This window comes from Eptesicus fuscus, chromosome 5, assembly GCF_027574615.1.
Source record: "Eptesicus fuscus isolate TK198812 chromosome 5, DD_ASM_mEF_20220401, whole genome shotgun sequence".
Lineage (NCBI taxonomy): Eukaryota > Metazoa > Chordata > Mammalia > Chiroptera > Vespertilionidae > Eptesicus > Eptesicus fuscus.
The window spans coordinates 98945444-98972684 of record NC_072477.1 but is presented as its reverse complement, the minus strand read 5'-3'; the positions used below and the strand labels follow the sequence as shown (position 1 = coordinate 98972684).

The following is a 27241-nucleotide window of genomic DNA, read 5'->3' as shown; positions in this document are numbered from 1 at the left end:
GATACTGAAGAAACAGAAGAGAGAAGTGTGCATGGACTTGAAGCAGGGGAGAGGAAATTATATATATGAGTAATATAAATTTTTAACAGGGAGTAAAAAGAAAGGATAAAGAAAAACTAAAGCAGGATCAGGGTAAGAGAAACATGATGAAAAAGAGGAAAAGTGAGGAAGACAGTGTTAGCATAAAGGAAAAATTGAGATAGCGTAAATAAAGTAATGCTAAAATAAAAATAGAATGTAGAACACTAATCCCAAAATAAAATAAAATAAAATAAAATAAAATAAAGAAAAAATAAAATAAAACTTTAAAAAGGTAAAATAATAGTAGTAATACTAATAATTAAAATAAGATATTAATAAAAAAGTACAATCAAGTGAGAAAAAAATTAGTTTCTTAAGTAATAGATAAAAAAAAATAAAAAAGTGAAGTAGTGAAGGTCGTTCACTTCCTCTACTGTTCTGCTTGGCATGTCTGTTTCCTGTCAGGTAGTCAGCAAAGTGTTGAAGTTTCCTGCAATCCACCTCTCCTCTGTGTCATAAGCCTCAACCTTGTTTTCAAGCAGGCAGGATCTCTCTGCTCTCAACCTGCCTTCAGTTGTATTTACACAAGAGTCAATTTCTGACACAACCCCTGGGTGGCAGTGTTTCTGTATTAACATCCAAGACTAAAAGACCCCTTTAAACTAGAATAAAAGAGAGGGGTACGCGGGATGATGCTGATGCCGGTGACCCAAAGTCCACACTTTAAGAACTACGGCTCAGGCGACACAATGGCGGCCTGGAACGTGCTCGGCGCAGTTCCCCCGGCGGTCTCCGGCTGAGGGGACGGCTCCATTCGCTGCCGAGCACGGACAGATGAGCCCCTGGGAGACATGGGGTGGGAGACTCTGCGCTTGCTGACCTCCGAGTCCTTCAAGAATCTCAATGCCCCGGAAGCGGCCAGGTGCGTACGCTCAGTGACCGGCCACCGCTGCAGACCCAAGGGCCGACGCAGCGACACCGGACCAGCCCGCTGCCGCGCACCGGGCACACCGGAGCTTCGCCGAGCCCACAGCCCAACGAGTTCTGCGGCAGCTGCCCTGGAGCTCTGAGAAAATGACCGAAGGAATTGCTGAGAGGGAATTGACCAACAGGAATTGGGATCAAGAAGACGAAACCCCGCTGAGACCCGAGTCCAGGCGAGGCTGTGAGCCTCTGGGCTCAGGTGTGGTCACACGCCCTTGGGTCTAGGTGAGGCCTCACGCCCCTGGGTCTGGGTGAGGCCACGCGCCCCTGGGTCCAGGTGAAGCCGGATTCCGGGTTCGGGTGAGGCCATGTGCCCCTGGGTCCGGGTGAAGCTGAATCCTGGGTCCGGGTGAGGCTGTGGGCCCCTGGATCCGGGTAAGGCTGGGTCCCGGGTCCGGGTGAGGCCGTGCGCCCCTGGATCCGGGTGAGACCACGTGACCAGGGGTCTGGGAGAGGTCACGTGCCCCTGGGTCTAGGTGAGGCTAGATCCCGGGTCTGGGTGAGGCCGTGTGCCCCTGGATCCGGGTGAGGCTGGATCCTGGGCCCGGGTGAGGCCATGTGCCCCTGGGTCCGGGTGAGGCCAAGCGCCCCTGGGTCTGGGTGAGGCTGGAGCCTGGGTCTGGGTGAGACCATGTGTCCCTGGATCCAGGTGAGGCTGGGTCCCGGGTCCGGGTGAGGCCACACGCCCCTGGGTCTGGGAGAAGCCACGCGCCCCTGGGTCCGGGTGAGGCCATGTGTTCCTGGATCTGGGTGAGGCCTCGCGCACCTAGGTCCGGGTGAGGCCATGCACTCCTGGGTCTGGGAGAGGCCACATGCCCCTGGGACACCCGCGGAGCGCCGGGCTCGGCCCGGACACGCCCCCCCGGGTGGCGATGGCCCCCAGGACACCCGTGGAGCGCTGGGCTCGGCCCGGACACGCCCCCCCGGGTGGCGATGGCCCCCGGGACACCCGTGGAGCGCTGGGCTCGGCCCGGACACGCCCCCCAGGGTGGCGATCGCCCCTGGGACACCCGGGGAGCGCCGGGCTCGGCTCGGACATGCCCCCCGGGGTGGCGATCGCGCCCGGGACACCCAGGGAGCGCCGGGCTCGGCCCGGACACGCCCCCCCGGGTGGCGATGGCCCCCGGGACACCCGCGGAGCGCCGGGCTCAGCCCGGACACGCCCCCCCTGGTGGCCATCGCCCTGCAGACCCCCGGAACTTACAGGATTGTGCGCAGCCATCTTGGTCTTCCCAACGGCCGGATGGGCCACCCTGAGTCCTGCCCCCAGCCTCTGGCAGGCCCAATCATGGGCATAGCAGAGGTGCGGTCAATTTGCATGTTTCTCTATTATAAGGTAAGATATAAGCACACCAATGGACACAACACTGGGGTGGGGGGTGGGATGAGGGCATGCGACAGCGGGTAGAGGAGGCTGGGGGAAGATCAATGGGGGGGGGGAAAGGAGATATATGTACTACTTACGTAATACTTTAAACAATAAATAAATAAATAAATAAATAAATAAATAAAAAAACAACAAAAAAAACAACAACACTTTTGTCTTTCCTTAACACTAAGCATACTGCCTTTAAATATAATTTCTGTTAGGGTCACCAAAGGAGGAATGCACAAGGCCAAAGTGGTAAGGGATTATAAATTTACTAGTGACTCGGTGCATAGATTCATGCACATTGAAAGAAAATTAATTAGAAGGTGGCCGGTGGGGCGGTACTGGGCAAGACGGGCTGGACACACCCTGGGGCCAACCTCCCACAGTGTCTCCCTGGCTGGCTGCACCTGGGGTGGTGCCATGGCTGTAAGGGCGTCTGCAGAGTGAGCAGGGTCCCTCTGACCGATGGGGTCCTTTGGCCTGGCCTGTGGGGATCAGCCTGAAACCGGCTCTCTGATATCTCCAGAGGGGTCCCAGAGTGCGAGAGAGCACTCTGCAAAGTTGCTGTCATACAGGGTGTAGAACGCAAATGCAAGTGTGCAGTAAACCAGATTCAGGGCCGACAGTGCCCTAGCAACAACATAACCCATGACCAAAGGTGGAATCTCATGGCCCTGCAAGGAATTGGGCTCCCTTCCTCTCTGGTTTCAGGATGTGTCACCTAAGAACCCCTGCTGCCAAGTAACTGAAGCTGGGCAGCTTCTGCATTGAGCATCTTCCCTCTGGTGGTCAGTGTGCGTCATAGCTACTGGTCAGACATACACTTAGCATATTAGCCTTTTATATATATAGATTAGGTCATCTGGATACCAGATGGGCTGAACCACAAAATGGCTCCAGCCCCCAAGGACAAGGAATCAGAGGTTGTAAAGGACTCTAGATGGGCTTTTTCTGGGCAGAGAATTCTCAGTGCAGGTCCAGATTCTGGGAAAGTCTGGAGGGGAGAGATAATATTCTTAGCAAGTGGAATGTGGTCTAAGCAAGTAGAATGTCAGTTGTAAAGTGGCCTAAAGGTTAGTTCCCAGGGGAGGGGGTATTGATTCAATTATTTGATCAGACCTAACATTCCAGCCTTTTTGTTTTATGGAATAGGGATGAAGGTTATACCTTCTGTAGTTACTTCCTGCTGAGAGGGGATGTTGAGATCATAGGGGGATGGACTTTGATATTAGTCAGCTGGAACACTATAGATTCCTCGTGGTTGGAGCAAGGTGTTGCAGCAGCATGATTTCCCCAAGAGATTGGTTGGTGAAGGCTTGAAATCGGTCCTGTTGAGTGACTTGGGAGGCAAAAGCTGGTCCTGAGGCTGCCACAGTGTCACTTGTCTCATTTTACTGCTTTTCTGGGCCTGGAGCTGAAATACAACTGAGGCCTAGATGTTATTTTTAGGGAGGAAAATATCAGAAGTCTAAGTTGATATGAAAGGGAAGGATAGGTTACCCTGAGGGTAAGGTTCTTATTTTCCCAGTTTTGCCCCTTGCTAGGCATTCAGAACTTTCTTGTCCATCCTGAGACAGTATTTCAAAATATGATGGAGCAGTAGTTAGGTCCCCTATGCCAGTTCCAACCCCTGCTATGATGCCGAGGGTTATGAGGAGAGGGGTTATCTGGACTGCCCTTTTGTGTCAGATATAATGGGTTATAAGGACATAATATAGACTGATTATTGGGGGAGAGATAATGGAGAGTACAGGTTCCTGCCCAGTTGGTGGGGCAGATGTATGTGTTTTCCTCACAGAGGAAAAAAAAAAAATCCCTGATCATGGAGACAAGCTGAAAGGTGCAGGGAGAAGAGGTGGACTAAAGGGTATGAGGTTCCTTTTCCCAGTTTTGCGCTCCAAGCTGAGAGGGTATTACAGATCATTCCTGACTTGTTGTCCTTTTCAGTGTATGACCTTTAAGAAGATTAGAAAAGGAGAGAGACGTGCCTAAATACCAAACAGGAAGACCTGTTGAGGCTTTCAATGACAGTGTCAAGGACTGTGAATGAATCATGGAAATAAAGAAAGTCTAGGCTCCAAATTAAGGACTTAAGCAACAGGAGAGAGCCTGGGTGGTGTTGCTTTAGTTTACTAGGAGAGAAGGGGTCCCTTGGATTTCAGGGGTTGATCAGGTCCTGACTCACTGGAAAAACTTTCCTACAACTTTCACAAATAACCAGCTTTAGTTAAAAAAAGGTAAAGAATCAGCATTTCTTAGATTGACATTTATCAACACACTTTAAACACACTCTTACTTTCAAGAAAATATACACTCTACAAAGTACAAGAGACCTTCTGTAATAAAAGCTAAGAACAGGTGAATTTAAAACTTGTCTAGCCATCAATGTTTCAGTATTTTACATTATTTAAAAATATCTAGATGTTTATCACTTAACTCATCAAAGACTTGGAAAATTACGTATAGGCCTATGAGGCTAGAGAAAAGGTGGAGGGGAGGAGGGAGCAGGCCTAGTAGCCTATTCCCAGGCCTCCAGCCACTTGGATTTAAAACTGCCACATTTTTCCTTAGAGATAACATGCTATGGTTTCCTTTGAGATAACATGATAATGAGTCCAGCTTCTGATAGTAGCAGGGTTGTTAAGTAAGCATTTGCAGTTTTGCAGTAAAGAAAGTTGTTCTTTGGGAATGGGGGGTGGTGAGAAGGTGCTGAGGTGAGAGCAGTTTTTAGAGCATTAAAGGGGGTGAGAATGCTGGCTTTGGGACATGAAGGCTCAGTGAGGAGTCCCTTTGCTGTGTCATAGAGTGGCTTTGCGAGAAGACTAAAGTTGTGAACCCAGAGGCGAGAGTACCCAGTGACCCTGAGAAAGGAGAATATTTCTTGTCTAGAGGAGGGGACATTCATGGAGGAGATAATGCATTTACAGTCTAAGGTAATGGCTCAGGTTTGTGCGGTGAGAGTGAAACTGAGGTAGGTGACTGTGGTTCGGGACAACTGGGCTTTATGAGGGGATGCGTAGTAGCTCCAGTCGGGCACCGAGATAGAACGAGAAACGATAAAGGGGGTATCTAGTAAGAAGCAGTATAGAGGTGAGGTGGCTAATGGCTGAGAGACTAGTTCATCAACCCCCAAAATAGAGACTGAGCAGGGGACAAGGATCCCAGTGAATTTGGGGAGGGCAGAATAAATGGCCCCAGTGTCATTTAAAAAGGAGATCAGCTTACCTGCCACCACAATCGTTCCCTGAGGCTCTGCCCTGGTGATGTAAGTCTGTGGGGCCCTGTCAGGGCCTCGGCAGCTTCAAATCTTTGGTGGCCAGTCCCAGGAGGTCTGAGAGCTCCAAACCGGATCTAGAGGGCGGCCTTGCTGGACTGGCTGAGGTACGACCTGGAGGGGCCAGACTACAGTCTGATTTCCAGTGGACTTCCTTTCCGCACCTTGGGCAGGGCCCAGGAGGGGCTCTCGGGTTTGGGTAGGACTTGGTCAGTGTCCTTCCTTGTTGCATTTGAAGCATGGGCCCAGAGGCGGCTTAGCCCCTGACTTACCCTTGGTTGGAGGATCTGCACTTGGTTTGGGGTTTGTGGGACTGGAAGGCCTTCTTCTGGGCCTCAGCCTTGGCCTGATCTCACCTTTGTTTTTGGATTTGGGTCTCCTTGTATCTATTATTAAAGACCTTAAAGGCCAGATCAACGAGGTCTTTTGAGGGGTTTGTGGACCTGTATCTATTTTTTTGAAGTTTGTGGCATATGTCAGGGGCTGATTGGGATATAAAATGGGTGTTCAGAGGAGGTGTTTCTTCTGGGGAGGTGGGGTCCAAGGTGGTAAATTTCTGTAAGGCCTCCATGAGGCAGGAGAGGAAGAGAGCTGGGTTTTTGTCAGGACCCTGAGTAATTTCATTAAGTTTCTCATAATTTATCATCTTCTGGGCACCCTTTTTGAGTCTAGCAATGAGATGGGTGATCATATGGCTACAGAGTTGGTGCCCTGGAGAATTGACCTAATAGTCTCTTCTTGGGTCATATCGGGTTGGCTGCAGCATCCTGTCTATGGAGGGCATCGACATGGTCCTGAGCTGCTAGCCAGATAAGCTCCTTCTCCTCTGGGGTGAGAGAGGAGGTCAGGATGACATAGATGTCATGCCAGGTCAGGTCATAGGACTGGGTCAGGCACTCAAATTCAGTGGAAAAAGACCTAAAGCACCTCTCAATCTGTGTGAAGTTGGATGGGATGTAGACTCAGACAATACCCTCAATTCCTGCTCCCTCCCTCGGGGTGGAACAGGCATGAGAACAGGCATGGAAGCAGCTGTTAAGGAAGGCGGTCTTTGGGTAGCCAGAGAGCAAGTGTGAGGTGGAAACGACTGTATTAGAATTTGGATTCTTGGGATTTGGGCTCTCAGGGGCCAGGGAGAATCTACTGCAGGTGAGGGAGGAGGCACATAAGAGGGTGGAGGTCAGTGGTCTGCTAAGTCAAAAGTAGATTCAGAATCAGAAGTGTTAGGGGGTAGGATGTTTTGTGTGAAGGAGAAGGATCTGATGGGTAGAGGACTGGCAGAGAGAGGGTCGGGACCGGAGAGTGAGAAAGGCCTGAACATAGGGAATCTCTGACCATTTTCCATTGTGGTGACAGAAATTATTTTAAATGTGTGTTAAAATTGAAACTGCCATTTTCAGGCTATTGAGACTGGTTTATATTGTGACCAAACAGTGTTACTAGAGAAAATGAGGTGCTTTGGCATGATCTCCCCTGTGAGTGTGCAGAGAGCAGGTAGCGTGGCCCATGAGAGACAAAGGGTGAGTGACAGACTAAAATCCAAAGGTGACTGTTTAGCACAGGCATCCCCACTGCTAAACAAGTCACCATGAGAAACAAGGGGTGACCCTCCGTACTGGGCGTCCCCAATCCAGAAGGACCCAAAGAGGAATAGCTGAAGAGTCTTCTGGCCTAATGCTAGGACTTTCGAGACATCAGTGAGGGAGAGTGGGCAGAAGACTCCAGATGAGGGAATTTGTGGAACGTCACTCACCTAGAGAAGATTGGCTGGTGTGGGATGGAGGGTCAGCAATGGAGGAGAGATTCCCAATCCAGTGTCCTCCTTGGCTGGTTCAGCAGAGTCCATAAGGGAGGGAGGCCTAATTGAGGCCGGCAATCATGTAACCTGAGTTGGATTCGCAGGTAAGCCCGGGATGAGCTGCTGCTGCCTACTGCTCTCTCAGTAGCAAACTCCGGGTGACTGAAGCCAGGGTGATGGCTCCCTATCCCTGTGGAACCCCCTCGGGTTTTGGCACCAAATGTTAGGGTGGCTGAAGGAGGAACACACAAGGCCAAAGTGGTAAGGGATTATAAATTTGTTAGGTCATCTGGATACCAGATGGGCTAAGCCCCTAAATGGTGCCAGCCCCCAAAGACAGAATGTCAGAGTTTTTAAAGGACTCTAGCCATGCTTTTTTTCTGGGCAGAGAATTCTCTGTGTAGGTCCGGATTCTGGGAAAGTCCGGAGGGGAAAGATAATGGTCTTAGAAAGTGGAAAGTAGTCTAAGCAAGTGGAATGTCTGTTGTGAAATGGCCTAAAGGTCAGTTCCCAGGGAGAAGGTATCAATTCAATAATTTCATCAGACCTAACAATTTCAACAAACACTGAGTGAATTAAATGACAGCTATAGTTTCTGGTAGGTCTTGTGATTTTTATCTTGCTTTTACCTTGCTAAGTCTGTAACTAAACATTGGAGCTTCTAGCAATCAGAAAAATTAAAACTGCTTTTTTCAGTTTTTATTGGGATGGGGATAGATGACTGGGGGGAGAAACGTGTTTGGGATAAGGGCAAGGACATCAAAAGTCAATTTGCAAATCAAAACCATTATGAGATACCATCTTACACCCATAAGAATGGTTATTATAAAAAAAATCAAAACAAAATAACACGTGTTGGCAAGGATGTGGATAAATTGTAAAACTTGTGCATTGATTTAGAATATAAAATGGTGCACCACTGTGGAAGACAGTTTGGCAACTCCTCAAAAACTTTAACATTGAATTAACATATGATCCAGCAACTCCACTTCTATGTATACACACAAAAGAATTGAAAGCAGGACAGATACTTCTACATCAATGTTAATAGAAGCATTATTCACAATAGCCAAAAGGTGGTAACAACCAAATATCCATTAACAGATGAATGGGTAAACATGATGTGGCATATACATACAATGAAATATTATTTAGCTTGAAAAAGGAAGGAAATTTTTATATATATTAAAAGATGGATAAACCTTGAGGACTTTATACTGAGTGAAAAAAGCTAGACACAAAAGGACAAATACTGCATGATTCCACTTATATGAGGTATCTAGATTAGACAAATCCCACAGAGACAGAAAACATAATAGAGGTTCATAGGGGCTGGGGATATAGGGAGTGATTGTATAATGGGTAAAAAATTTATGTTTGGGATGATGAAAATGGATAGTGGTGATGGTGGCACAACATTGTGAAGGTACTTAATGCCAATGAAATGCACACCTAAAAATGGTTAAAATGGTAAATTTTATGTTAGGTATTTTTACCACAATAGAAAATATATTCAAGCCCACAAATAAGAATAAAATACAGCATTTTCTGGAGATTTAGATGATTTTTGAAAAATCTCACGTAGTTTGCCTCAAATATGTCTTCATCTAAGAGATATTTCCCTTCCCAACTTCAAATATTCTGAGACTAAGAGAAAGACACCTATTCCCAAAACAGAAGTATTGAGTCACTGCACAAAAACCATGGCAACAGACTCAAATATTCTGTATTTAGAACACAAAGCCAGTGCTCATTACCTATTGTTTTGACTTTCCTTTAATTAATAAAGTGGAGGTTATATGATGTTAATATTAAAAATAATAACTTTTACAAATGTATATACCTGTGGAGCCATCACACAATCATATTATATTATGCATATCTGCTTATGAGATCACCCATGTTGTTATGTATTTGTTGCTATTTATTGCTGCATGGTAATTCATTGTATGGAAATACTGCAATTTATTTATTCATTTGGATTATTTTCAGTTTGGCTATGATAACTAAAAGCACTATGAACATCTTAATACAAGTCTTTGAGTGGACATATGTTTTCATTTACCTTGGAAAATTACCAAGGAGTGGGATTTCTGGGATATATGTTAAGTCTGTATTTATAAGATACTGACAAACTATTTTCTAAAATGTATACTATTTTAAATTCCTACCAATAATGTCTAAAAGTTTCAGTCGATCTATATCCTTCCTGGTCAACATTTGGGATTACTGACAATCTGAAATTTTGGCCATTCTATTGGGTGTTCAGTGATAGCACACTGCGGTTTTAATTTGCCTTTCCCTAATGATTAATGATTATCATATTTTCATATGGTTATTTCCCATCTGTATTCCTTCTTTGATAAAGTATCTGTTTAAATCTTTTGCCCAATTAAAAAAATTGCATTATCTTTTTATTATTGAGTTATATGAATTATTTATAATTCAAAATGTACATTTTAAACAGTTTGTTGGGGTATAATTCACATATCTTGAAGTTACCCATTTCAAGTGTAAAATTCCATGGTTTTTAGTATATTAAGAGAATTGTACAAATATCACCACAATCTAGTCTGGAATGCTTTAATGACCCCCAAAAGAACACATGTCAGCAGTCACTATCTAGTCTTTCCCTGCCCCGAATCCTAGGTAACTACTAATGTACTTCATAACTCTTTAGATTTACCTATTTTGATCATTTCATATAATGGAATAATATGTAGTCTTTTATGACTAGCTTCTTTTACTTGGTGTAAAGTTTCCAAGGTTCATCCATGTTGTAGCATATAATACTTCATTCTTTTTTATGTCAAATACTATTCCATTGTATGGATATACCACATTTATCTATTCATCAAATGATTGACATTGGGTTGTTTCCACTTTCTAGCTATTATAAATAATGCTGCTATAAATATTGTGTACAGGTTTTTGTATGGACATGTTTTCATTTCTCGGGAATATAGGTATATGTTTGAAAATATTTTCTTTCAGTCTGTGTCTTCCCTTATGATTTACTTTATTTTTTCGCCATCTCCATTTATCCCCTCTATCCCCTCTTCCACCTCTACCCACCCCTACCCACCCCTACACCCCCGCCCCCCGTCCCCACACACTGTTGTCCATGTCAATGAGTTTTCTTTCTTTTTTGCTCAATCCCTCCATCCACCCACCCACCCAACAACACCCCCCTTCACCCCTCAAAGCTTTCTGCTTGCTCTCTATCTATGAGTCTGTCTGTATTTTGCTTGATAGTTCAGTTTGTTCATTAAATTCAGTGAAATCATATGGTACTTAGTATCTTTTGGAGAGCAAAATTTAAAGTTTTATGAAGTTAAATTTATAAATTCTTCTTCTGTAATGCATTTATCATTTTTTTGTGTGTGTGTCTTACCTAGGACATTTTTGCTTAACCGAAGATTGCAAAGAATCTTCTAGATGATTTATAATTTTAGCTTGTATTTAGGTCTATAATCTATTTTGAGACAATTTCTGTGTATGGTGTGAGGTAAGGATAAAGTTCATTCCCTGCATATGGATATCTAATACTAGCAGTGTATATTGAAAAGTGATAATTTCACCATTGGATTAACTTGGCACCTTTGGCAAAAATCATTTGACTATGAAAGTGTGCATCTTTTCTCAACTCTAATTGTTTTCCTGCTCTATTTTATTTTATTTTTATTTTATTTTACATATTTTATTGATTTTTTACAGAGAGGAAGAGAGAGGGATAGAGAGTTAGAAACATCGATCAGCTGCCTCTTGCACACCCCCTACTGGGGATGTGCCCGCAACCAAGGTACATGCCCTTGACCAGAATCGAATTTAGGACCCTTGAGTCCGCAGGCCGACGCTCTATCCACTGAGCCAAACCGGTTTCGGCTGTTTTCCTGCTCTGTATGTCTATTCTCATGCCAATACAATTCTGTATTGTCTACTTAATTTTACAGTGTCTACAAATCAGGCAGTGCAAGTCCTCCAACTTTATTCTTTTTCAAAATTGCTTTGCCTACTTGAATATTTTGCATTTGTATATAAATGTAGAATAAGCCCTTTTATTTATACAATTATGTGGCTGACCTTTTCATTGAAATTTATTGAATCATTAAATTAATTTGAAATAGATTGATACAGTAATATTACATTTTCAGATCCTTAAATATGAATTATCTCTTCATATTTTTTGCATCTTTAATTTTTTCAGCAATGTTTCCTAGTTTTCAGTGTACAAATTTTGCCCATATTTTTCTAAATATTTTGTATTTTTAATGGTACTATTTTTTATACTTAAATTTTCATTTTATATCACTACTATATACTAGTAGAGTATGATTGATTTTTGTATAATGACCTTGTATTCTGTAATCTGGCTCTCACCTTTCTTAGTTGTTTTATTTTTGTAAATTCCTTGTTTTCTACATATATAACCAAGCTGTCTGCAAATGCAATTTTACTTCTTTTTCTCCCCAATCTGTATGCCTTTTATTTCTTCTTGTCATGCTGCATCTGGTGGGGCCTCTAGCACAATCTCTATATATAAAAAGTCAGTGTCCATGATGACCAAACAACTGGTCACCATGAGGTGCATGGAGCACCTCTCGGTCCCTCTCCCCTGGCCCGCAAGCGGGGTGGGGTGGGACTGGGGACTGGCTAGCAGGCTGAACTGCTGACTTCTTGGTCCCTGCCCCCAGCCCATAGACTCCGATGGATCAGCGATGGAGAACGGGGGAATCGGGTGGGTGGCGGGAGGACTGACTGGCTGTCAGGCTGTTGGGATCACTACCTCTTCCCTGGCTGCTGCGGGGCTCAGGCCTGCAGGAAAGTAGGCGCTGGTGATTTCACATCCATGTGCATGCGCCAGGCCAGCCGCTGATGGAATGTGTTTCCCGCTTGGGACCGCTCATGCCAGGGTGGGTAGGTTGTGGGCACGCCCCGCAGCTTCTGTCAGCGTCTCAAGCCCCAGCAGCAGCAACAGTGGCGGTGGTGGCGGCGCCTGTTTGAGCGGCCCTGAGCGTTCCATCAGCGGCCAGCCTGGCGCATGTGCATGGAGGTGAAGTCGCTGGCACCTGCTTTCCCACAGGCCCAAGCCCCAAAGCAACTGGGGATGAGCTGGTGATCCCAATGGCCTGGCAGCCCCACAGCAGAGGCAGCATTTGGCCTGGGGACTGGTGAACGAGCAGAGGCTAGGCCCTAGAGACCCTACCCACACGATTTTGTGTGCTGGGCACTAGTCCTAATATATAAAAACCCAGGGTCCATAACGACCAACCAAAGGCTCGACTGAATACTGGAAGTCAGACCTGCTGCGGGTGCAGGCATGGCAACCCAGCACTGACTGCTGCGGGTGCAGGCATGGCAACCCAGCACTGACTGCTGAGGGGGCTGCGGATCAGGCCCAGAGAGGCCTGAAGAGAGAGGCAGGGTCTGATCCACAGCTTCTGTGGCAGCTGTTGATCAGCCCTTGCCTCTCTCTTTCCCTCCAGGCTTCGCCAGCAGCCACGCCTCTGTTTCTCTCTGGGCCTCAGCGGGGGCTGCTAATCAGCTCCACTTTTCTGATCAGGCCTGGAGATAGGCCCAGAGATGCTGACTGGCATAGAAACTGACCTATCAGAACCAAATCTGGGTGAAGTGTGAGGAGCCAATGGCTGCCTAGGAGGCGGAGCTTTTTACTCTGACTGGCATAAAAACCGACCAATCAGAACCAAATCTGGGTGAACTGTGAGGAGCCAATGGCTTCCTAGGAGGCAGAGCTTTTGACACTGACTGGCATAGAAAACCGACCAATCAGAACCAAATTGGCTGGCAGGGGAGGGCAGTGAGGGGCAATCAAGCAGGCAGGCAGAGGCAGTTAGGGGCGATCAGGCAGTCAGGAAGGCAGAGAGGTTAGGGGCGATCAGGCAGGCAGGCAGAGGGGTTAGGGGCAATCAGGCAGGCAGGCAGAGGCAGTTAGGGGCAATCAGGCAGGCAGGCAGAGGCAGTTAGGGGCAATCAGGCAGGCAGGCAGGTGAGCGGTTAGGAGCCAGCGGTCCCAGATTGTGAGAGGGATGTCCGACAGGGATCGGGCCTAAACCGGCAGTCAGACATCCCCCAAAGGGTCCCCGATTGGAGAGGGTGCAGGCTGGGCTGATGAAACACCACCCTCCATGCACTAATTTCATGCAGCAGGCCACTAGTGTTTAATAAAAATGTGAGAGCAGACATTTTTGCTTTTTAAATAATTTTAGAAGAAAAGCACCTAATTTTTCACAATTATGCATTAACTATTGGTTTTCTGTAGATGCCCTTTATCAGGTTGAGGAAATGCCCATGGATTGCTGAAAATTTTATGCCTTGGTGTTAAAGTTCATTAGATACTTCTTCAATACCCATCGAGAATCATATGGTTTATCTTTTGGCTCTGTAAATATGATGAGTTACATTAATTGATTTCCAAAAGCCAAACCAACCTTGAAATTCTGGGATAAATACCACTTAGTCATGATGTATTTTCCTTTTGATAAAATTGTTCAAATTGATTTTCTAATATTTTGTTAAGGATTTTGCATTTATATTCATGAGAAATACTGGTGTGTAGTTTTGTTCCTTATAATATCATTAACTGGTTTTGTATAAGGTTACTGCTGGCTTTACAGACTAAGATGGGAAGTATTTTCTCCTCTTCTATTTTCTGGATGAGTTTGTGTAGAATTGGTATGTCTTCCTTATGTGTTTGGTAGTATCAATCAGTGAAGCTATTTGAGCCTTGTTTTCTTTGAGGAAGGATTTTCAACTAGAAATTTAATTTCTTTTATATTTAACTATTCAGGTTATCCATTTCTTTAGTGAGTTTTGGTATTTTGGGTTTTTCAAGAAATGTGTTGTTTTCATCGAAGTTGTCAAATTCATTGGCATACAATTCACAGTGTTTTCTTTTTATTCTTTTACTCTCTAGGATCTGTAAAAATGTCTCTGCTCTCATTCTTGATGCTGGTAATTTGTGTTCTCTTTTCTTTGATCTATTTGGGTAGAGGTTTATCAATTTTATTAATCTTTTCAAAGAATCAGGTTCTGATTTCATTGTTTTACTATACTGTTTTTCTGTTTTCTATGCCATCGATTTGTCTTGTATTATTGCCTACTTCGTGCTTGGTTTGGATTTAATTTTATTACTTTTTCTAGTTTATTAAGGTGGAAGCTAGATTATTGAGTCCTCTATTTGTTTCTAATATAAGTATTTGTTATAAGTTTTCTTATATGCACTGCTTTTGCTGCACACAAGTTCTGATATGTTGCAGTCTCATTTAGTTCATATTTTATAATTGTTATCTTAATTTTTACCCATGGTTTACTTAGAAATATGCTGCCAATATCCAGTAATTTGGGGGAGGGTTCCAGATATATTTCTGCTAGTATAATTCTTTTGTATTCAGAGAAAACACTTTGTTTGCAATTCTTTTAAATTTGGGAGTTGGTTAATGGTCCATAATATGGTTTCTCTTTATGAACAACATGTGTTGTTGGGGAAAAAAAAAAAAGGTTTTTGAATGAAATGCATAGAGCAGAGCTGCCACTTTTTTTTTGTTTTTAGTTTCAGAGACAAAGTCCATATTGTGATTGTCCTGATATACACTCCCATTGATCTTAAAAGAAGAAATGTGTTCTAAGTGTACATTTTCATGTTTCCAAGGCAAATCTTAAGTTTGCACATATATTTAAAAAACCTCATGCCCTCCTTTTTTTTTTTTTTACCACGTTATGAAATGTATATTGGTCTTGTTGACATTTTCTACTCATATTCTTTAAGGCCATATTAGAGTTTATATTTGGATAGCATAAGTTATTCTTACAAGAGATGTGATATAGGCTAGTTAAGAGCATGAATCTTAGAGTCAGATAGGCCTGTGTTCAAATCCTTATTCTGATACTTCAATGTATGTGTTCATGGGCACATGGTCTTCAAATTCTGTAAGGCTTTTGTGAAAATTAATTTTGATAATAGCAGCGAAGCACCTCTGCATGGCACAAGTAAATAACATATGACATTGTTGTTATGCATTTTGAGGGAATACTGGGAAGTGTTTACACATTTTATTTTTCAAAAACTTTTCTGATAATGCCTAGATTCCTATATTAGCCATTTATCCCCATGTATTAAGCACTGCCTTCTCTGAGCTTATTACAGTGATTACAGTATGAATGCCTCCCAAGAAGGGTTATTTACTCTTATTTCCTAGCCCTGTACAATGTGTTTGCTTATTAGGTAGCTGTTCTCAGTGACAGAAGAAATGAAGCAACCTGACTTTAAGGAGCACCTAGTAGTGTGAGGCTATAAAAAGGGAACTGGGTCCTAAAATAAAGTCTACTAGGACTGGTCTATCACGTCTGTGGGCGAGAATCATATCATATATCCACAGGCCCTGAATGCCTGTGTCATGTAACATGAAGTAAAACACCAGAAATACACCTAGAAATAAACTCTCAAATCAGAACAATCTGACAATAAAAAAAGTGTAATTTAGTATTTGTCTCTTTTGTCTAGTGTAATAGGACCTGCGTAAGAAAATTATTAAATTGCTGGAATCATTTAACATATATATTCTCGATTAGAAGCAGAATAGTGTAAACATAGCTGAGCTATGTTAACATGCAAATTATATTTTCATTCCATGTTGTACTTACTGGTGCCAAGCACTCTGCGAGGCACAGAAGATGTGAGAGTAACTATGGTAGACATGGCCTCTATTCCTAATGGGGAAGAAATATGAATAACTGCCTAAGAGCTATTATAAAAAAGGTACAAGGAGCTGTGGGAGTACAGAGGAAAGGCATCCTAAACTCAGGCTTCCCTGGAGTGACATGAAGGATGAGAAGTCATGGGATAAAGAGTTCAGGATTTCAGGAAAAGGGAGCAACCTCTGAGGAGGCCTTTAGGTGTCAATTCTGACCTTCCAAGAAAGAGCCCCAAGAACATCTACAATTTAGCAATGAATGTATAAAACATTTAGGTTGTTACCCAAACTCAGCCAAACATAAATCAAGTGCAGAATTACAGTGTAATACCCCATTTCACAGAGTTCTCCAAAGAAAATCACGATAAGGATTAAAAGATGACAGCAGGTCAGGCTTGTTGATGCATTTTATTGTGAGATGGGGAGTCTGGTAAAAAACTAGAAAATGATCATGGTGTAACAAGGAACTTAAAAATGAAGAGTCAGATTTTGTAACTTACATACATGAATACAGGAACAAATTGGCACAAAATGTTAAACATTGTTCCCAACACTGTTTATATAAGGTTATCCTAATTTGGCTTACTAAGGAAATGAGTTTTATGGTTAGGCTATCTCTTAATAAAACTGCAGAGCATCATGCTATTAGTCACACAGTGAATTTCAAAATGTAAGAGTTTTATATTAAAACCTGGGTAAAGGTAAAATGACTTGATTGTAGTTGTAAAACTAATACATTCTCATTTAAATTCTTTTCTACAGTCCCAAGGCAAGTATAAATGTTAACATAACACTGTTAAATCAAATCTCAATGCAAGAGAACCAATTGCATCTCTACTTTAAATCTTATCAACTTTCCAAATTTTCATACTAAAATATATTATTGTATTAATACAAACTACAGTATTATACACTACACTGTGTAATAAATAAAGAAATATAAAAATAAGACACATAAATATAAAAGTTTTCTAAAACTAAAAGTACATATGTCAGTAAGAAGGGTATTAATACTGCCAAATTTGAAGACATACAGTACAAAAATGTTGCACAGATCTATAAACTAAAAGAAATAAAATAATACTGATAGGTAAAAATCAGCTAATGTTGTTAATAAACTGGGTCCATAATAACTAACATTTGGAAACAGTTATGAGACAAATAACAATGGCATGTCCATGTCAGAAATGCAAGTACATGGATTAAGCAGATTAGAAAATTTCCCTTTCATTTCTGTAGAGAAATTCTGAAAGTTAATTAACACAAAATGGATACTGAGGAATTAAAAGATGAAATGTCCCAGTGTTTCAGTTTCTCTGACAGTCAGTGGTTAAGTTTTATTTTGGAATTTTGATAAAACAAACAAATCAACAAATGCTAGTTATTGTAGGCCACACATTGAATGAAGGCAGGTTAGAGCCTTTAAAAATACTGATAAATGGCACTTACAGCACACAGGTCTTGCTTAAGGCCAAAGGAGATACAAAGCTTCATATCATATCCTTCATATTTGTTACCACATACTCAAACACAATTACAAACACTGATTGTGAAGACTCTGCTGTCCTTACCGGCATTAACATTGTTAGTCCCTGCAATCAGAACCCAATGACAATCTTTTGAATTCTATTTTAAACCACACGAGTAAGAAACTTCTGTCCTTCTACTGGCTGCTTTCTTAAGGCTAACAATACACTTTAAATGAGAATACACTCTACTCTGACATCTAAATATTAGAAAGTACTACCTTTGAGATTGAATTTATAAAAGGTAGTTAGCACAATTTGGAACTGCATTATACTTCTTTATGAAGGGGATTTTGTAGTGCAGAAGTTCTCACATAAAAAAAAAACATAATAAAATACTGAAGTGGATTCAGCATATGTTTACCAATAAAAAATTATAAAATTTCTCCCAATTGTACAGTTTAAGAATAAACCAACATAAGAGTGATAATTAATACTGATAAAATGAAACAGTGCTAGATGTTTAATCAGTTTTCTTTAACCTGTTACATCTTTGCTTTCTGAGTCATTAAAGTTTTCTAATCTGCTTCACGTTTCAAACTTGTCCCTAACTTTGAAAAATGCACAAAAAATTACTAGGTCTGAGGTTCAGGCACACCTGGATTTTTTTGTGTTTTTTTTCTTTTTTTTTTTGTATTTTGTATTTTTTTAAATTTTTACTTTACACAGTAGTGAACAGAAATCACAGTATTCAGGTTACTGTGTTTCCATGAAAAGCATGTATAATATAGAACAAACTTCATTACCAATTAGAATTTATTTTCCTTCTAGAAAAACTATTAGGCTTCATTTGTTTTTTCTTCAGACACTTGCTCACTATCCTCACTTACTTTTTGTTCTAAGCTGCTCACTTGATTTACAGCTCCATCATCCTTCATGGCACCTTCAGTTTTTGCTTCTTCTCCCTCATTCTCTGCCTCTTCTTCCTCCTCTTCCATCTCTACTTCCTCCTCCTCCTCCTCCTCCTCCTCTACCTCTTCCTCCTCCTCTTCATCTACTTGTGGTTTTTCACATTCTTTTTCTTCCTGCAGTTCTTCCATCTCTTTATCCTCTTCCTCCTCTTCCTCTTTTTCACTGTCTTCATCCTCTTCCCTAGTCAAACTCTCTCTCTCATCTGAGTCGACCTGTGAGGGAGATGCCCTTGCACCAACATGCTCACTCGTTAGGACCTCAGGTCCTGCTTCTTCCTGCTCAGTGCTATCACGTTCCTCTGCTTCTCTCTTGCAGTAGGAGTAGCGATGATTCATGTGTTGAGAATAAGACCCAGAGTGTGAGAAACGCTTTCCACATTTGTCACATTGATAGGGCTTTTCTCCAGAATGTAATCGCATGTGTTCAATCAAATGATGTTTGTGTTTAAATGCCTTTTTACAGATTCCACACTCATGGGGTCTTTTACCTGCAAAAAAATAAGACAGCTATGAAATAGAATGGTGATTTTAAGCAAATAAAATCCTTACAAAGCATTTCAAGGCACTTCAGATTGTGGAAAGTTTTATAGACTCATTTAAAAAAAACTGTCAGGTTCATCAACATACCTGTGTGTTCATATTTATGTCTCAATAATGAGCTACTCTTCTGGAATATCTTATCACACAAATCACAAGCATACATTCCATTTTCTGTTTTCTTTATTTTCTTTTTGGGTGGTGTAGAATCAGAGTCATTCTGATCCTCTACATTTGATACTCCTTCTGAGCTAGTGTCTTGCCTTTCATCCTAAAGAAAAAAAAAAAAGAATAAGAAAATTTAATTTAAATTTAAAAGATACAAGAGACACAAATAAAAGTATAGGTTAAAGAACTACTTTGATTTATACTTTCAACAACTTGATCAAAGCAAGCACACTGCTTATCACTGCAAATGGGCTCCATCAGTGGGGTTAGATGAGAGGTGGGGGCTGATGTAGATGAAAGTGAAGTTGGGGGCAATATTGTCACAACTGTAACAAAAACATATGGTTAGGTCAACTGGCACTGAAAGGAAAGGACACCAAAAAGAAAAAATATAAAATGTATGGTAACAAAATTTACTTGGTTCCCTGTGAATCATTACTTCATGAGAAATTTGCAGAAAATTTTAACTTTGAGTTTGTTTAATAATCACTAATATCTAACTGCATCCTTTACTTTCATCTTTTCATTCTGGGTTTCACTAAGCAAAAATTAAGATTGTATTTTTAAAGGTGGTCTTCAAACTGTACCTTTCATAGCTTCAGAGTCCTGTGAACTAACTTCTATGGTCTCCTTGAAAAGATAATTTTACGCTATCATTTTCTAAGGACCAAGAGGAAAATCAATGCAGGGATATTTTTAAACAAGAATACTTGTTAGTCAAAATGAATCTTTAGAATTTCTGTGTAATAAAAACATTTCAGGCAGTCTCAGGGAGATAATTTTGTGTAGGAGGTCCTTGAGTGGTAGGATAATCCTACAGGGATCTTGTAGTAGAATTGGTCCCCTAAGGTCCTTTTGTGTCTTTTCTAATGTCTTCCATTCTGTTACCTCTAAACCCACAAATTTTCTAAAAATTTAAAGGTTTTCCATAACATTTCTTACAGCTTTGTAAGGTAGGAGAGGAGCAGTCATCTGTCTGGGTCATTTCTGAGCTGCCAGTGAGTGCTAAGTAAGTTGGCTTCACTTTCACTGCTACTTGATCTAGTCATAATTAAGTGAAAAGTTAGTGGTTCCCCACTTATTATTAAAAGGTGTGCATTATGTTCTATACACTAAAAATTTAGATGAATTTACTGGTCATATGAAAAGTTTTTTGAGTCATCACAAATTACAGAAAACCCAACTGGTAGCAATATTTAAGAGGGGGGGGGAGAGAATATTAAACACATTTGAACATGTTTGGATAAAGGATGAAATCACTTTATTCAATAAAAAAGTGATGGGAAAAAATGGAGAGACATGTTAGTGAAAACAAAAGCCTGGACAATGAAATATACTACAATCACACATAATATTTCTACCCAGAACTATCATGAATTTTGGGAGAAAGTTAAAAAGAAAAATGCATATAATATTCACAATCATATTTCCTCATATATATTAATTATTATATAACTGAACATTGTTTTATCACAGCTCATAAAATGACCAGTAAATTTACTAGCTGAGTTCTTAATATACTTAATTCTGTTTAATTAAAGCCTTTTAAAACAGAGTTCTTAACACATAAAAAGTGACAGCTAAGTTTGCTTGTTGTGGAATGTCTGTGAATGGGAACATATTTTAATTTATTAATGATCATAATCAAGGCAGGAATCATTATAAAGAGAGAAATCCAATTAGTGAGTATTCCAATTTTTCTTCTCTGTCTCTGGCTTCAAACAGTCAAGACTTCGGCTGAGACTTACCAACCATTTCTCACAGTAGACAACACTTCAAACTTTAGTTGATAACTATACCTTGGATTAGGAAACAACTAGAGACACGATGCTACTAAAGTTAAAGCAAAAACTCATCTATTTACTTTTAAAAGTGACAGTTTGTAGTAACCTGCATGGCTCTATAAAAAATTCATTTTCCAGTTTCTTTTTGTTCATTTCCAAAATGTACAATATTTCTTTTTTTAAAATATATTTTTATTGACATTTTACAGAAAGGAAGGGAGAGGGATAGAGAGCCAGAAACATCGATGCGAGAGAAACATCGATCAGCTGCCTCCTGCACGCCCCGCACTGGGGATTGAGCCCGAAACCAAGGTACATGCCCTCGACCGGAATTGGACCCGGGACCCTTCAGTCCACAGCCCGATGCCCTATCCACTGAGCCAAACTGGTCAGGGCAAAATGTACAATATTTCTAAGCTTAAAATTTTCCACTTAAGTGTTAGAAAAATGTTACATTTTCCAAAATTTTGACTGCTGCTTGTTAAAATAAATTTGTAATATTAAAAATAAATAAGTCAAACTAGCATTTTACTAAACAGTTTGGGATGGGAGCTTTTTTTTTTTTTACCTGATTTCCATTTGGCTGGATCACTTTCAAGGGTGGTTCCTGGACTGCAGAGCTGACTGTAGTAGAGTATGTGTAGGCCACCTGGGGAATCAGAATAGTCTGCTTATTGGCAGCTAGTGCTCTTAAGCATGGAACACTGTTCTGGTCAGCAATGGCCACGATTGTGGGTAACTGGGCAGTAACTGTAGGTATAGCAATATTTATGGGGTTGGCACTTGGTGGGATTACGTTTACAACTGGTACTGAGTCTGTAACACAACTGTCCTTTTGTGGCTCCTTTTTTGCACAAGACAAGTTCAAGGGTTCTTCCTGGACAGAATAAACACTGTTGTGGTAAACACTAGTGATAGTTGACCTTTCCAATAATTCTCCCTGTTGCTTTGGTAGTGAAAGATCAAGAGGTTCTACTTGTGGCTCTTCTTGTGCACCTTCTGCTGTGTACAAGTAACCCTGTGTATTTCTGGATGAAGAAAGGTTTAGAGGTGATGGGGAGGATGTAATACTTCTGGAACCATTGATGGTTGATCCCACTGGTAAAACTGGAGAGTTAGTTATCTTCAGAGGACTTTGTAGATTTATTGTGCTGTCCTTAGATTCATTTGCATTTGTAGACTGAGGATGGTCATTGTTCTTTGCAGAGACATTTACTTTGCCTGGTTCAGGAGAAGATGGTTCAGGAGACTGCACCGAAATCTGTCCAGCTTGCATCTTTTCAAACCACTTTTTTACTACATCCAGTGGTAGGTTTACCGAATCAGCAATTTTTGAGAGCTCTTCTGCACTTGGTTGTGCATTCAAAGCATAATATGCTTTCAGAAGAGACAAGAGGTTCTTTAACGGTGGCTGACTGGGAGACAAACTGCCATCTCCAGAACCCGATGAAGCCGAAGATTCAGGCTTCTCAGCTTCCGGTGCAGGGAGTGGAGGAGGCTGAGCAGGCTGCTTTAGGTTATAGTGCTTTAATTCTGGAAGTGCATTAATATCTCCTGGACAATCGTCACACAGAAGGCAAGTGCTATCGTTCACCCCTCCTTCAAAGCTTTTGTCCTTCTCAGATTTAACAGTAAGATCTTCTGGTAACTTTTCACTTTTACAACTGTTTGTTGGGACTGGATTTTCTTTTTTTAAATTTTGAGGAACAACTTGAAGTTGGCTAGGCTGCTCAAGACTGTAGTTAATGATAATTTTGGTTGTCCCATCTTGATCAACCAAAGGAAGACTGATGGCTGAAATAACAGAATGGCCACCTTGCTGTATGGATGAAGCACTGATTGTTTCTTGTTCTTTGGATGCAAGATTGGCTTGATTATTCTCCAAAACTTGCCTAATTACATTACCATCTACTGCCACTTTAAGTACATTCTGAATATCACTTAAATTGATACTTATGGGAGACACCAAACCAACTGTTGGCAGAACAACAGCTTGCACCACACCCTGAGGAGAACTGGTTGCCTGTAATGGGCCACCACCACTAAAAACCCCATTTTGTAAAGGGGTTGAACAATTGATTCCTGAAGCAACCACTATGGGTTTGAATTCATAATCCACAGGTTCAGTTTTAATTTGGTTTACAGAAAGTTGTTCTTGAAGGGGTTTATTCTCTATCTTTTGCCGTATTTGTGGTCGTGTAGGACTGCCTGGTGATGCTGAAAGAGATGGTGAGGAACACTGAGATGCCTTGAGTCCTGTTCTTGGTCGCCCATTCACAGGCATCAAGCTGATACATTTCTTACTGCTTATGTGTGAGCTATAGGAACCAGAATGAGAAAAACGTTTCTTGCAGTTTGGGCATTCATATGGCTTCTCTCCTAAACAATAACAAAAAATACATATTTATAAATTTTTATGTTTCCACATTTTCCCTAAAACAAACATAACCATTTAAAAGGGTTTCCATGTATGCTTGTGGTACAATTTTATTTAAAATCATTTTAAGTTCAAAACCCACATAAACGTTATAAACACTAGTAAAACTTTAGTCTGACCTACATGTGCTAATCAATAAGAGAATCTTCTCTGCATATGTGTGTAATATTTCTGCTAACCTTTAAAACTTCAAAGCATTCTCAAATACCCAAAATACATTACAACCTACTCTTCCAAGTATTTTTTTTCGTATTCTGACTCACCAATGTAATTTTCTATATTTCAATCTACTTAACCACCTGTAGGATAAACTAGTATTAGAGGAAAGAAAAGTAAATGAAATATCCCATAAAACTTAATAAGTATGAATATCTATGAATGTATGAATCATGTAAATATCTCTTTCCTATATCTATAAGGTTTCATTGAAAAGATCTTTCTCAATGGAAATAAAACTATAAATATAAGGTACTTCTATAAGCTATAACTTATTAAACTGGGATGTATGTACTCCTGGAGATAAAAGGCAATGTTCTGGTGGGTATGCAAAGCAACTTGGATTTCAATTTTAGTGACAGTGGTTATGGTAACTTAAAATATTTTTATATTAACACACAGATTATACTATGTTGCACAAATACAACTTGTAGAGGCCTCCTTTTAAGTTGTTTCCCTAGACTTTCCATGGGTACAAGGCATTTATTCTTCTTAGCTGTTAGGGATACTTTAGTAGAAAATTTGAGAAGCACTGAGCTAAGTGGACTATTTCATACAACCCTAATTTTTCACATATTAATTTATAGTTATAGTTCATTAATTTGTAAGTTAAAGGCTACAGACTACCAGTTTCAGAAATAAGACTGAAACCTCTGGGTTTTGTGTGCCATTTATACCTTGCACCTATTACAGTGAAGGTCACACAGATGCATACTAAACCTTTTTTTTTAAGATTAATGAATAGCTAACTATTGAATTATGAAATGTAGTGGTGCTGATTTATCCACTCAATATCAAAGTAAAGCTCTTTCTCTGCCGCCTTTTTAAAAGAATTAAAATAAAAGCAGTGAGAAAATCAAAATAACCTCTCCTAGTTATGTGATTTTAATTTGTCAAGTTTAAAAAAAGTGAGTTATGTTTGCTCAAAAATTTGATTACTTAAAGAATCTGATATCAGAATTGAAAGGCAGCCCAGAAGTCCCCTAGTACAGCCTTCTTCTCAATGGAGACTTCATTTTATATCATATCTGACATTGGATATTCTCTGCTGAAACTCCTTTATTAAGAGGAGGTTACTGCTGCTAGGCAACTCTGAAGATGGTCCAGTTTGGTCTTGCTGAGGCCCATGGATTTGGGTTCAGATCCTAGGTCTGCCACATACTACTTTCTTAACCTTTCCAAGCCTCAGTGTTTTTGTGTGTAAATAAATGTAGATATACCCTCACTGGCTTATTATAATTATACTAGTGGCCTGGTGTATGGATTTGTGCACATTGAAAGAAAATTAATTAGAAGAAAGGTTTGTGCGGTAATTACGTTACATGTCAAAATAGTATATATAATATCTATATATATATAAAAGAGTAAGTGACCAACCATATGTCCATCTGACCGATCAGCCAGCTGGTACATATGACATGCACTGGCAATTTAAAAATAAATGTTGACTTGTACAAGGGAAATTTTCCCATTGAATTTCTTAATAATATTACTCCTTCGGGAATTCTGTGTCATAAATTAAAATTGAAAGTGGGTGCAATCATCATGCTACTGAGAAATCTTAATAGTAAATGGGGTCTTTGTAATGGTACTAGATTTATTATCAAAAGATTGCGACCTAACATAATCAAAGCTGAAGTATTAACAGGATCTGCAGAAGGAGAGGTTGTTCTGATTCCAAGAACTGATTTGTCCCCGTCTGACACTGGCCTCCCATTTAAATTAATTTGATGACAGTTTCCCATGATGCCAGCATTTGTGATGACTATTAATAAATCACAAGGACAAACTCTAGATAGAGTCGGAATATTCCTACCTAAACCCGTTTTAAGACATGGTCAGTTACATATTGCTTTCTCTCGAGTTCGAAGAGTGTGTGACATTAAAGTTGTACCCTCCCCTGCCTTCCCACTGTAGTTTGACAGTCTGTTCAATGCTTCTTTGCAGAGGAGTGTTGCGGGGGGAGGGGAGGGGGGAAAAATAAGATATCAACCAAAGGACTTGTATGCATGCATATAAGCATAACGAATGGACACAAGACACTGGGGTGTGTGTGTGTGTGTGTGTGTGTGTGTGTGTGTGTGAGTGCATATGCCAGGGGGTAGGGGAGGCTGGGGGGAGGTCAATGGGGAAAAACGGGAGATATATGTACTACTATTTGTAATACTTTAAACAATAAAATAAAATTTTAAAAAAGTTAAAGTTGTAAATACTTCATCACAAGGGAAATTAGTCAAGCACTCTGAAAGTGTTTATACTCTTAATGTGTTGGACAGGAAGATTAGAATAAGTTTAATCAACTTATCAGTCATTGTTTTGAACAATGTTGTTTTTATATCATGTTTTTATTGTTTTTATATCATGTCTTTTTGTTGTTATATCATGTTGTTGTTTATTAATCAATTTATCAATCATTGTTTTCATCAATGTTGTTTTTGTCCTTTTTATATCATGTCTTGTTTTTATATCATATTGTAATTGTTTATTAATTAATCAATTTATATATTATTTTCATATACATTTTACTGCTTTTCTTTCATCTCTGACACTTCTATTATAGAGAAAGGGTGAATAGTGATATTAAAATATTTTGTATTTTAACTTTATAATACTACATCATATATACAATTTTGACATGTAATTTTTTACAGTAATGTAATTACCACATGAATCTTTCTTCTAATTTCCTTGCAATGAATCCATGCACCAGGCTACTAGTAGTATTATAAAATTAAAACACACATGCGATTGGCACCAGCGAGAACTTTATATGTAGCATGCATGTGTCAGTCAATATTTATTTTTAAATTGCCAGTGCGCCATCATATGTACTGGCCGGTTGGTCAGTGGGATGGTTGATAAATAAGTCGCAATGTAGTTCACATTGAATGTCACCAAGAACAATCAAATTCACAGTTGACAATGACAGATCAAAACACACATGTGTGATTGGCACCAAAGAGAGTTTATATGTATCGCACATGCACAAGTCAACGTTTATTTTTAAATTGCCAGTGTGCATCATATGTACCGGTCGGTCAGACAGATGGTCACTTAGCCTTTTATATATATACTAGAGGCCCAGTGCATGATTAAAACATGCACGTGTAGCTGACTGTCCGCTGGTCGGGACCCAGTGTGGACGGCAGCTCCGAAATCCCTGGGCCCCTAGAGGCGGGGCGGGGGCGTGGTCCTCCGGTGGCCGGAGCCCAGGCCAGGGTCTTGCCTTCGCCTCCCGCCCAGGAAGGCTGGGGCCGCCACCGCCTCCTCTGCCTTCTGGCTCCCTCATGAGTCCTCTCTCGGCCGGCCCGGTTGCGTGGAAACCCGCGTCCTCTGCGGACACCACCGCACGCTCCTGCGGCCCAACTGCCACCAGACTCCTCCCTGGGGAGCCGCGCTGCCTTGTCAGCTGGAGCCTCCAAACGCCCGACTCGCTGCCCCAGAGGCCCCTTTTGTGCCAGAGCACAGCCATGGCGCAGACGCTCAGCTCGCGCTGCTGCTG

At 41.0% G+C, this 27241-nt stretch overlaps 1 protein-coding gene across 2 annotated transcripts in view; it reads right to left on the bottom strand.

The window, feature by feature from the left end:
• Positions 1 to 16555: 16555 nt before the first annotated feature.
• ZEB1 (zinc finger E-box binding homeobox 1) overlaps positions 16556 to 27241 on the bottom strand; it is a 317487-nt gene continuing 306801 nt past the window's right edge. For both annotated transcript variants that reach the window (XM_008150396.3, XM_028158817.2), the window contains exons 7-9: positions 21655 to 23465; positions 19225 to 19405; positions 16556 to 19085 (exon numbers count right to left, since the gene is read on the bottom strand). In XM_008150396.3, coding sequence (XP_008148618.2) covers positions 18466 to 19085; positions 19225 to 19405; positions 21655 to 23465 — 2612 coding nt within the window. In that variant the 3' untranslated portion in view covers positions 16556 to 18465. The remainder of the gene's footprint in view (positions 19086 to 19224; positions 19406 to 21654; positions 23466 to 27241) is intronic.